Consider the following 12,947-nt stretch of genomic DNA (forward strand, 5'->3'; position numbering starts at 1 on the left):
TAAACAAAAAGGTTAGTGATAAATCTATCATATAAATATGAAGAACGAGGAGGATATCAGTGAGAAGTGAACTCTAGGATAAGCATTAACCTCACTTGGACGTGGAAGGGTTTTAAACTGCACACACTTTCTTCTATTACGGAATATAAATGTTAACAGCGAATATAGTGTTTTTAATGTCCGTCTCACCACTTTAACGAGTAAGCTACTAATTAAGAGTTAGTGCTTCGGTATTTAAATTTGGATAATATCACTTTCTTAGTAGAATGTCTTCACTTCGTGTCTAACAGAAATTTTCACACATTACCAGTCATCAGTAGTCTGACACATAGAAATTTGTCTCAAAATTTTGTCTTGGGCTGTGTTAAGGGTACTGAATATACGTTTAGTGACGTTTCTGAAGCGAAGAATGTTATGTTAATAGAAATCTGACGAAATAGTTTACAAATAACAATATTTTAATTGTTTTTCCTTAGGAGAAGTGTAGAAATTGAAAATATATATTACAAGGTTATGCGAAGAAATTCAACATAAAGTTTCATATTCAAATTTCTACAACATTGTTATGGTCTAGCTGAAAATTTGACCAAAGATGGAACATTTACTAATCTATACGCCTTATTAAAATGAACCAAAAATATATTTGCCTATTTTCCTAGAAAATGTAGAAAAACTAAATCTTTTTGCAAAATTTATCATATACGAGAATGTTTATCATATACGAGAAACTAACATTAAAAAAATATATATCCTGGATAAATACTAAATTATGACACTAACACGACGAAAAATATTTTACGATTAATAAGACATTGCAAAAAGGTATCATTATCTGTTAAGTTTTAATTTATGTTTAAAATAAACTCAAAATATGAAACACGTGTCAGTTAATAGATAACATCGACATGAACAAAATCAAATTTCTGACTGCGAATTCCGATGCAAAGTGTTGGAAATCATTAATTCCCCATAATTATATAGACTTTGTATTTTCCTAGAAGAAATTGTAATTTATACAATTATTATGTTCACTGCAAAGTAGCATATTTTATCAATTTTTGCTTGTTTTTTCTAATGGTGAAATACATATTCCTTTATTCTATATACTACTAGCAATCGTTGCCCAAATAAAATAAATGAATTTTTGTGTTACATTGCAGAAAGTTCTCTTACTTTAATTTTATTGAGAGTTAATCAAATACTTTTACTTTTTTAAAGATTTGATTATATCATAAATTTTACTTATTTCTTAAATAGGTAAAAGCTAGAGGTAGTATGACAAGTAGACAGAACAGTAAGAAAATAGAAAGCAAACTAGGAGGAAGCACTAATGCAAATATCAGGAAACGTCGTGCTAGTAATAGGGGAACGCAACCAAAGCCTGATATTTTAGAAGATGAAACCGGTCCTTCTTCGAAAAGGAAAAGATCTGATACTAAGGTACAGTTTTGTATGTTGTATTTGTGTTACTTCTACTTAACTAGATTTTTAAAGAACTTTTGAAATAGAACTCTCAGTAAATTTTAAACTATTATACCATAAATTTATAGAGAATAAATGGTGGAGTAATGGCAATTCTATGTTGATAAATAATGTTAATGCACTATACTATAATGAAACCAACTAAGCAGAGTTATTCACAAATTCCTGTGGGAATTAAAACATTAACATTGAAACAACCACTGAAGACACAGCACTTTTTTCATCAGAAATTTGCAAAATTTCTCCCTGCTTCCATAAACGAAAATCTATATGAAGTAGTTATAGAGTTAGCCAGTAGAAGTCTTCCACCATCAGCATTGTTAGTACTCGAGAGTTAAGGCACTGCCTGCTTGTAGAATGTATCAAGGTGCGGAATATCACGCTTCGACCAGAGTCCGGCAGAATCCAATCTTAATCCAAATAACCACGAGCGCCGAGGAATTTACTTCCCCGTCTGCCTATTTCATGTTCATATCCGTGTAGATACATTGAAGTACTTCGTTTGCTACCAGCCTTAATGGAATTTGTATCTCGAATAAGGAACCGAGAAGTAACCACTGGTCTACCTCATTATGGTCGTCCAAACAATACAACACCATCTCAGACTTGCAATCTGAGATGCCATTTACACGTAAGATACCATGTACTTATTCCGATCTTCATTTCAAAGAGTGTCCAAGTCTTCTTCTTCGCTATAGGAGAGAGTGCATCTCTGCTCTCCATTAGTTACGACAGAGGAACATCGTACATTAGTGGAACTACTGACTGATGTAGACTGTCCGTGTAGACAAACATGGTCAATGGAAAAGCTGAGCTCTGCCCCAATATCGTTGAGAAACTTCTCTTCGTAATACCTGCAAAACCGTGCTGACACATCACCTACACTTATCTCTGTGAAACACTAGCATGTGCTAGTTACCTATTTGAGAACCTAGAAGAGCCTCGTCTCCTTTGTTATGGGTAATAAAGTTATCCTATTCTACTCAAGAAATCGATCTAAATGTCTCGTGTTCGTGTTCAGGTATCATGTAAACTTATCTTCCTAACTCAAAAAGCGCATGTTAATTGTCCATCTAGAAATCCTACTGAAGCCTCCATCCTCTAGTAGAAGCGTACAAACAACTATATTTTAGGCGGGTGAAGTAGCTTTCTTTATACCCGTACATAACGATATGTGCTATATAAGAAACATCAAATAGATATATGGTTACCACTGAAGGAATCAGCCCTTCAGGATAGGTAACCTACTCTTTGCGGGTGTGATGACACGTGTTACATATCTATTTGAGAGAAAGAACCATACTCAATGTTTACCTCGATATATAGTTCCTGTTTTAAAGGTTAGCCATCATATATGCACATTTCTCTTAACAGCCTCAGGTGAGTAGATGGGGAGGATATGTTCTCCTATAAAATGAAATGTTGCCGCGATTAACGTAGGGACTTAGATGGCGGGGTATGCTTAATCCTCTCTCAGCACGGGTTTGGGACCAGCCATAGCGAATTTGTTACTGCTACCCGGGCATACTGACAGAGTGATTATTTTCAATTTTGAAGCAGATAATAAGACACCATTTTAGAAATTTATGGATGTACCCGCACATTTTCAGTAGATCTTTCATTATAATTTCAATACTCAATTTGCATGTTTCTAGATTTGACATGTGGCTGATGCTGACTCCCCTCTTCTTTGGTGGACTCTATGATTTCTTGACTTAACCTCATGCGACTTTTGTAAGGAGTTATATCAAAAATTTTATATCTACACTCTATGCTACGCGATCTACTAGAACTGTGGCACAGAATCAAGGAAACATTCAAACAACGTCACATATTTTAACGTGCGACGAAAAACTCTAACACAGAATTGAAGTCTGCCGAGATACTAGGATTACAATTCAATTCAGAATTTACCTGCGACTGCTCTAATGAATTCATTGTAGAAATATTGATACTGCAATATAGAAAGTAAATTCTCCAAGTTTTTCATTTTGCCAACCTGAATAGTTTTCAATTTCCAAAATTGACCACTAGTGGCTCTGATGTGCAAAATTGGGCTAGTAGCGAGAAATAATTTTTACGCTGTGTTTTAATACGCTTGAACAAAACCGGTAACCGTCATATACTAAAACTTTCGAAGTTTGGTTAACGAACGCCACACCAGTACAACATATAAACGTTGTTGAACCAGTTTTAGGTGAGTGTCTGATTAGAGAAAGAAGAAACTAGTGGACTGCTGCTTGTTACCAGCTAAATAGTAAGAATTTGGTAATCTCGTAAACATCTAATGAAATAAGCCTATACCAAACAATAAAGAATATATGAGATTTATTGTAAGTTCTTGTAGAAAGTTTAGGAGTATCAATATTTCCACAATAAATACAAGTGTCATGTGTATTTTTGTACGATTCATTTTGAATTGCCCTTTTGTATTTCTACTTTTGTTCTTTAGTGTACGTTCTTACTACAAATATAACTTCTGTACAAGGTGCAGATCTAATCATCATTCCTTTCACCTTTTTCACAAGAACCATTGGCCAATGGAAGCTTGATCTGAAATTTAGCTTGAGGATTGACCACTAGATGGACTACTCTGACTAATCTGTCAAAAATACTTATACTTTTCCTTACACATTTACAATTTGCATATCTTATATTGCTTCAACATCAATTCTGCTGCAATGACACATTTTCATCATAATTAGCTTGTAATATCCGAGCCCATAGCATCTTCTGTTTCATATTTAGGACGGAAACGTCAATTGCATACGTTATAGAAAATCCTGTTCCCATACGGAACAGGATAAGGTCTACCTGCACAATATAGTGATATGACCCTATATTTTATTGACTTCGTCATGTACTGCAGATGATTGAGTCAGTATAACGATGTGGCTGTCTTTACTCCAGGCTTCTCCAAGTACAACATTTACACATGATGCCTGAAGTCCTGAGTGACTTTGAATCAAAATAGAATGATAAACAATGTTCACTTCTACGTGGGATCTAATAGCTAATGATACCCTTGTTTAGTTATAACGTGTAAAACACTGTGGCCAGTTTGTACACTGTGCATGCCTATATTTTCCACAATATGTACGCTTCTCCAAAATATAGTTGCACGCTTTAATATTTCTCATTCCGATAAAATTGTTAGTTTCGCAACAAAACACTAAGTAATCAGAAAAAATCGTAAGAAAATAATAGTGAAACCTTCCCAACATATTTTGTTTTCTGTATGAAATATTCGTGTCTTATTTTATTTCTTAGGACTTCTTTCCTTATATTCTTAGGACTTTAGTATTTCTTAGGATTTTATTTCTTATAACTTCAGAGTAAGATAGTACCTTGGCAAATCAAGAAAACTTTGCTTAGTGAAAGAAATCAGAACCTGCTGTTAAACCCAAAGAAAATCATAAAATAACAAGGAGGATTTTAAGGAGATCTTTAACTATCAACACAACTGAAAGGTTGTTCTACATCTTGCTTCGATAGTCATGCGTGTCTAATTGTTTATTACTGTTGGCGTTAAAGAATATTTAACCTGATCCGAATCTCACTGGTTGCTTTTATGTATTTTTTTAAGAACTTTTCCTCTGTTCTTAGTTTAGAGTATGTGATTTTATTATTCATTTCTTTCTTCAGGAGAATTCATGCTTCAGAAAGTCGCTAACTAATTGCCGTTTGTATCCGAAAATTTCCGAAACACCATATTTGTTTCATTTTTAAGGGTAAATAGACGCAACTAAAATGTTACTAAAATGGGTTAAAACGTATATTCTTCCCAGTGTGCATATTGACGAGTGATGAAAGGGATTTGCCCCTGACAAAAATGGATATCCCCTTGGAGAAGAAAATTTTCATCCCTGACGAGTGACGAAAGGGATAAGTTTTCCATCTAGATTTTTTTTTTTCGAATCTTCGTGAGGATAAAACCACAGAACGAAAGTATTACAATTGCGAACAAATCTTTTTAAGGAAATTGGTTTACCAAAACTTCGTTATATATTTACCTGTTCCGCGTGTCCATTAAGCATCATGAGAAAACACCTGAAGGATTACTTGGCGGATCGCCACCAAATTTGTTCTCTATGTACAGCGTAAAAAGTTAGGAACAGAGGAATCGACTTCGAATACGAAACCGATATTCAAACATGCAGTAATGGAAATAAACAATTAGTGGTTTTAACGTTGATCACTATAAAGCAAAAATGGTAACATGTATATCAATCGATTAAGTACGTCACACAAACCACTTCTTCATGTACTGTATACAAATCGAAGAAGTATGTGTATGTTTCCCCTTCAAACTCAGTATGAGCACACATTATAAAATAGCAGTGGCACACATACACTACGCAAAGGAGTGGTTTGCGACGCCATATATATATATATATATATATATATATATATATATATATATATATATATATATATATATATATATATAATATGTAATAGCTGCACTTATATGAGTGATTTCACCCTCCGTGGGAAAAGTATGTAATTCCCACACTGATTCTTCCTCATTTTTAAGTACTCGAACGTTATGCGAAACAGTTGAAATTCCAGTTCTCAATTTTTCGTTCTTTTTCACATTTCAGTCCCACAGTCATTCGCTTAGTACAAATCAGTAATTCGTGAACTTTGTGTGGCTATTTCCTAGTTATTCTTGATAAGTGTCAACAGACATTATTTAACAATGTAATTACAGACTTATGAGTAATATTTTTAACACAAAGAATTTGTTATTTATAACTAGTGTTTGCTTACTTTTATAATTAAAACAATTCCAGTCCATACCATACACCAGATAGACCTATGTTCTGACTTACGCGTAGTGGTAAAATTTTAGCGCAATTGCTTAATACGCCGGTATTCTTGATAACATGAACTTGCAGGAGGATCTAATATACTAAAGAAAATCTACTTGATTTCTAGGTCGCCATCAAACCCAAATCATTTTCGGTCCTTGAAATCTTCTTTGGAAGAGCTTGTGCCAAATATTGAATTAGTTTCATTTGGGGATAGTGTTATATAGGTCCTGAAATACTGTAATTTGACTAGGAGCACGGTCGCGTGGCTGGACCCAGGACAGCATTTCCCCCGTTGTATATAGATCTGTCTTCATAGCAAGAGATAGGCTGTTTAGTAGTAACAATTTGATCTTTCTGATTCATTCTTGGAAACAAAAATGTTTATATGATGAACAAGCATTTTCTAAGGCACCATTGCTTAAGTGTTACCGTTAATAATCGCGTAACATACTCGTAAAGTTAATATAGTTTACGTTAAAGTCAACTGCGATGCATATTCAATTTAAATTTTAACATGACGAAAGTTTCGTATAAAATTCATATGTACCAGATAAGAAGTTCTACATTACTGAGCTTGAAATTTAGTTGATCTATATTCAATAAAATGGAACTTTACGTATAAGAGACTTACCACAAGTGAAGTAAACGATAGCTTATTATCTTAGGTGAAGATTGGGGCTATTAGATCAATCGTTGTTGCATTGAACACTGCAACGCTGATTAATGATCTTATGAACTCATTATAACATCTAACTGTAGCTTATCGCATTCTACTACATATTACAGTTGTATCTGGGGAACGCAGTTTTCAAAGCAAAAATTATAATAAATATCTAAGAACATTCGCAAAGCAACAAGTTTTAGTGGACTGACTGATTTCTATTCAAAGTCAAATGGCAGAGAATTCCATATGATTTGCTGTAGGGTTTACTTAAAAAGAAGTAGAAGACGACTACGATGAGAAGTGATTTTCCTTTCAGGTTATGCCCTCTTGGGTTAAACAAACACTAGAATGTAGTTTATTAGAAAAATAGTGGTAATTGAAATAATCAATCGTTTTCTTGGAAGTCTGTTATAAATGTAAAATCAAATATTTCAAGTCTTATCAGTATTACTAACTGTCAGCATTAATTATTGTACAGTTCGTTTTCTATAACGAACAAGTAGGTTACGTTGTATATTGTGGAACAACAGTAGATTTCGAAAGAACGTGTGTTAATATTAAAACCGAAAGTGGTAGATGCATAGCGTCGGGTTGCAATAGAGCGATAAGGTCGAAACTAAAACGTGTTCTTCACACACTGAAGCCATACAAACGTTTTTTTCCTACTTATTACAGCTTATCATCCAGGAAGATCAGAATTGAAAAAGGAAGTTTTATAGATTTCTTAAGTTTCCAGTTTCTTGTATAAAGCTAACGGCGGAAACAGAACCTATTCCTAAAATACTGAGTCCATATTTATTTGTTTTAATTGGAATTGATCTAATGCAAAAAGGTAGCGAATACTTTTTAATGTTTACCGAGTACTATATTGTTATTGATATTATTATTATTATTATTATTATTATTATTATTATTATTATTATTATTATTATTATTATTATTATTATTATTATTATTATTATTCCTTTGTTTTTAATATTAGAGAAATATCACTGCAACTAATATAGATAATTCAAGCTAGCACAAAAAGTTTATTCATGATAGATACATAATTCTCACCTACGTCATTGGCTCTACAATTTATTTTTGCCTCAAGACCTGCAACTGGATAGAATGACCCTATAAAAGAGGCTGACCAAGGAACAACGGGCGAGAAATCCATCTGTTATTGAGTACTTCTATAAAAAGGATATAACCCAAAACAATGCATCTTGGTATGTGGCAATGCGTTGAGGTACAATGCAACTTGTAATGTTAGTGTGAGAAATTGGGTTGTAGATTCCTAAAAAAGTTAGACGTTCATTGATGATTAACTTCGCTCCGTTGTACTTTCAGTAAATACTGACCCAGAAAACATTAATGTCATCTATGTCATTATATTGCAGAATCCATGAACTTTGACATTTCGTATAAGAGTTCACAACATCTTCCGACGACGTGCTGAACACATAAATCTGTAACAGTCTTCTAAGTGTCTAAATGCTGAACATAGTCGGCAGCGAGTTCAGTGTTCTTTCCAGGTACTTTTCTCCTCTCCCTTCGGAATTGAAACATCGCCCTGCACTGGATCTAAGATATTTCAAAGAATGTTCTAGTGATGCTCCAATTGATTTTGTTTTTTCCTCGGACAAACTTTTGTACAGAAAAACGTAAGCGAATGCTAGGTTGTGAGGTGATGGCCGGTGTTTAGTGGAACTCTGAGGAGATTCCTATGATAGACTTTCCAGTAAATGGTGATACTCTTTACAGTTCGCACAAGACACTATACAAATATTTAAAAATTTTATAAAAACTAGAAAATAAACCTACTCGTTTCACTAGTCACATATTTACACAGTACCGGTACATGGACTCTGCTGCAAGTTATTCCATGGCTCATTGGACCAGTACAGGATCCACAACTTCACGACTGTTCTTAAAATCTTACCAATCTTCTTTCATTGATCCCGTAGGATAATAGAAAATTGAAAATTTTGATTATAACTTTAGATTTTATTCGAAATTCTGCAATTCAGTAAAGAAAAAGAAGTAGGATTGTAGAAGCATAAAGAGCGTTCTAGAATTTTTCTCTAACCGTTCCGGACCGAGGTCACTTTTGGCGTTTTTCTACATTTTCAGTAATGACTTATTCATGAAAAACTCTTTACCCGATTGATACGCTTAAGAACTTGTTTTTTAGAAGAGGGATGTGGTTATTTTTTGGTGTAAGTTACATTGCAGTGTTACCAACGTGTAGGAAATTGTTGACGGAAATGTAGGAGTGAAAATGTACAAACAAAAATTCATAACCGAATTCCAAGATTTTTTGCAGAAATTCATCAGTTTCTTACCATTTACAGAAGGTTTATTAGAAACGTCAACTGTACTTTCCCTACTTATCCTACTAAAAGTTTCGATGTGTGATGTGGAGGTTAAATATGAGGCAATGGTACGTTTGTTTGACTGTAGCCCACAAGAGGGAAATAATAGAGACAAAACGGAATTTTTCTAAAATTTTCTCCTAAAATAGGAAATTTTCTGTAGCTTGCAAGACTACCACCAGAGAGATGCAAACTGTCTGAAAATAAACATTGATACACCACTAATATATCCTACACGTAATCATGGCGATATTTAAGAAACAAAGATTCTAATTTCAAAAACATAGTTTACGTTACACAGAAAAGTAGCGAAAAACTAGAAAAATTAAGAGTTAGAACCTAAGTACGAATTTTTCGTGCGCCCCCTAATTACCCCATTGTAATGGTCTGTACCCGGCTTTGTTCAATAATGACTAATTTTCGACTGACGTAAGAAGACTTGCGCTCGGACGTATAGGTACGGACTTAGTAACAAAAGTTTCGAAAATTTCGAATTTTTTGGCTCAAATTTACTGCAATTTTGATTTCCCTAGTTGGGAACACTGGGCGCTGGCCAGTCCAGTCGGTGTCTGCAATTAGGTATCCCTCAGAGGTATCTACCTGACAAGTCTTAACGAGATCTCTCTATAACTAAGGAAGGTACAGGGAAAAAGGAAAGAAAGAAAATTCGAAATTCCAAAGTTCTCGAATTTTTTACTTTGGGCTGAAATTTGAGAAGGAAATGCGACACCCAGAAGGAAAAGAAACTAATATGTAAACTATGGTCCAACCATATTTGGCCAAAAAAGATCATCCTCATATCTTAATTAGTGACCACACAGGAGCGGATTAAAAAACTGACACACCCTTGTGTGCCACTTTGGCCACCTGGGTCCGAAAAGTTATTGAAAATTAGGAATATATTGACAGCTGAAACCTAATTTCAAGTATGTTCCATAAACAAAATGGATTTCAGTTATTTTGTGTGTGGTCATCATATTGTCTTGCATCATCTTTATTTCTGGAACTAAATATAATTAAAATATGTTTTCTTTAGAAATAACATGCTCATCTTTAGCTCTGAAAACCAGTGATAATAGTTAAAAATGCCACTATGTCATTTCATTTCGTTACATAAATGAATGGGGTATAGCTGAGTTCAATTGATTTTGAGTATAACGTAGCTTTCAGTGATGAGGCTATATGAGACACAAACCTACTTATTAACGTGGAACCCCGACCAAGCGAGTTCCCGCAATAGAACCCGGGTTTCTCGATCCAAAGCGCATGCGCTAAGCGCTTAGCCAAGAAGGAGCTCATAAATAAATGGAAACCATGAAAACATTCGTACTTGAAAATGTCCAACGTAATGTGACAAACACGATGAATAGTTCTACTGTCGATAAATTCAAAGAGTCGGTCACTGAACTACCTCTGCTACCCGATAAATCAACATAACTAATTATATTATTACTACATTTGGATTTTAGGTCTACATATATTCTTCCTTTCCATATATTTCATGAGGAACAAGTAATGTTAACATTTTATAAGAAAATGTAACAACTCATAAAATTTAACAATGCCAATTATAGCCTATTTTAATTCTTAGAACCTATTTTTAGTGAAACCCTTATATTAAACCTTGCTTTTTGGGTTTTCAATTTTTCTGAAGGTTTTGCAGAATGCATGTTGTTATACACACATGTTTGTTCTCTTGGATACTTGTAAACTTTTATTATGAAGAAAATTGTCTCTAGAGCTCTTTCTAGAATATCTTATATTAGTTGTGGTTGATTTGTCTTTATCATCCCGTTCAGCAGTGAGGTTTAATGAGACATGGACCTATAGCTGAACGTAAGATCCGAAGTACATGAGCTCTCACCGGGAATTGAACTCCGTTCCTAGAAAACGGTGTCTGACCACAGTCAAGTCTTACCCTTTGAGGTTGGAAAAACGTTGTCCTATACTGGGTATTGAAAAGCAGTCATGAAAGTGGTTACTAATTTCCTAATCTAGAAGCAGTCAGCCACTCACCCGTGGACAACTAAACATCATCATGGACATGGAGAATTATTATGTAACTGTTAATATAGTTCTGACCCATACTGGTTTTCTCGAGTCTAGCGCGTAAGCCTTTTATGCATATAGTGCTGGTTTGGATTCCGGTTAGGGAATCAGTGGAACGTTAGTTAGCATTTAATTGCATTATTCATCCGTCCTCTTTAGCCTAAAGGACTTAATCGTGGGATGTTAATTTTTTCATTAACGTTCATTTCATTTTTGAAAGTAATTCTAGGAAACACAGTTCTGCTCTCTCTTTTAACTACATTTGGAATTGATTCTCACTCTCAATGTGTGCGTCTGTATGTGTCGAAACTACAAGGTCTATAAGAGCTTAAATGTGTGAGAGTTAGAGACAAATTGAGTTATATGATTTTCCTATAAGGTATAATCGAAATTTAATCAAACGAGCTCATAAAACTTGTGGTTTACAATACGAGATATTCTACTGAATCCAAACAGTGTCTTGTTAAATGATTTTGCGTAGTGTGCATCCAAACTTCTGTATTACTTTTAGTATAAGAAGATGAATAAACGTAAGATTATATTTAAAATTGTGAAGACTTTGTAGATTACGAATTGTTACACTAGGGAAAAACATGTGAATTTTCGAGCTACAATAGTGGATATCATTATTCCTATAAAATGCACTAGTGTTGACATTTCGGTTACTTCCGGGCTATCGGAACTGTCCAAATAACTAGGTTTGTTTGGGTTACCGGATCTATCGAAGTGAGACCGGGTCTGAAAACCAATCCCCGAATCAAGTGACGTGGAAAAAAGTCATGACGAGTGTGGTCCAAGTTACAGCTGTAACAGATAATTTACCAAGAAATAAGAGTGCACGATAGCGATATAAAAGAAACTTTTGCTAGAGGAGAAATCCAAGTATGATATTATGTACATTAAATTTTATTATTTTCTTATCAGAAACACTTTTCAAGTTAGCTATTAATGATAAATTATTCCGTGGAACATTTTCAATACTGAAAAAGTGTTGAGAAAAATATTCAACAAAATCTGAGAAAGTTGAGAAAAACGTATGGAAATAAGTGTTTAAGACTATACCTGGAAAAAGACTGGTGACTGTATTTATTAAGCTACTGATAAGACAATACCTGGACAGGAAAATAGATCTCTCACGAAATGAAAGTGCACATTATTTTCTTGAGCTTAATATCCTATTAGTGTGACATATTCAAGGTAAGAGAAATCTTACAGACAAAGCTTTATAGCTTGACTGTTGATAACAAGGAAAATGTTGTTATTTATTGTTCACCACATTAAACATTATAGTTTATTTTTGGACAGAAACAACAGTATTATACAAATCAAAATTATGTCTATCATAACGAAGAATGATTGAACCGTTTGAAATGATTTTTTAAATGTAATTGACTCCTACCTTGTATCTGGTTGTTATACATCATTTTTATTGAAATGCATTTCTAATGGAGAAGAGAGGGCTAAAATGTATTTCAAAGATAGAGTGTCTCAGATTAGGAAGATTAACTAGCTTTTGCTTAATATTTAAGAACGAATACATCGAGACTTTTTATCTTGTCGTCACAGCTTAACAGA

General features: G+C 34.0%; 1 protein-coding gene across 2 annotated transcripts in view; it reads left to right on the forward strand.

Annotated features, from left to right (window-relative positions):
- Nucleotides 1-12,947, forward strand: part of LOC145663012 (caspase-2-like) — a 114,155-nt gene that overhangs the window by 10,510 nt on the left and 90,698 nt on the right. For both annotated transcript variants that reach the window (XM_081729140.1, XM_081729141.1), the window contains exon 3: nt 1,258-1,440. In XM_081729140.1, the coding sequence (XP_081585266.1) occupies nt 1,258-1,440 (183 nt within the window). The remainder of the gene's footprint in view (nt 1-1,257; nt 1,441-12,947) is intronic.

The sequence above is a fragment of the Thermobia domestica genome, chromosome 10 (genome assembly GCF_964235325.1).
Source record: "Thermobia domestica chromosome 10, izTheDome1.hap1.1, whole genome shotgun sequence".
Taxonomy (NCBI): Eukaryota; Metazoa; Arthropoda; class Insecta; order Zygentoma; family Lepismatidae; genus Thermobia; species Thermobia domestica.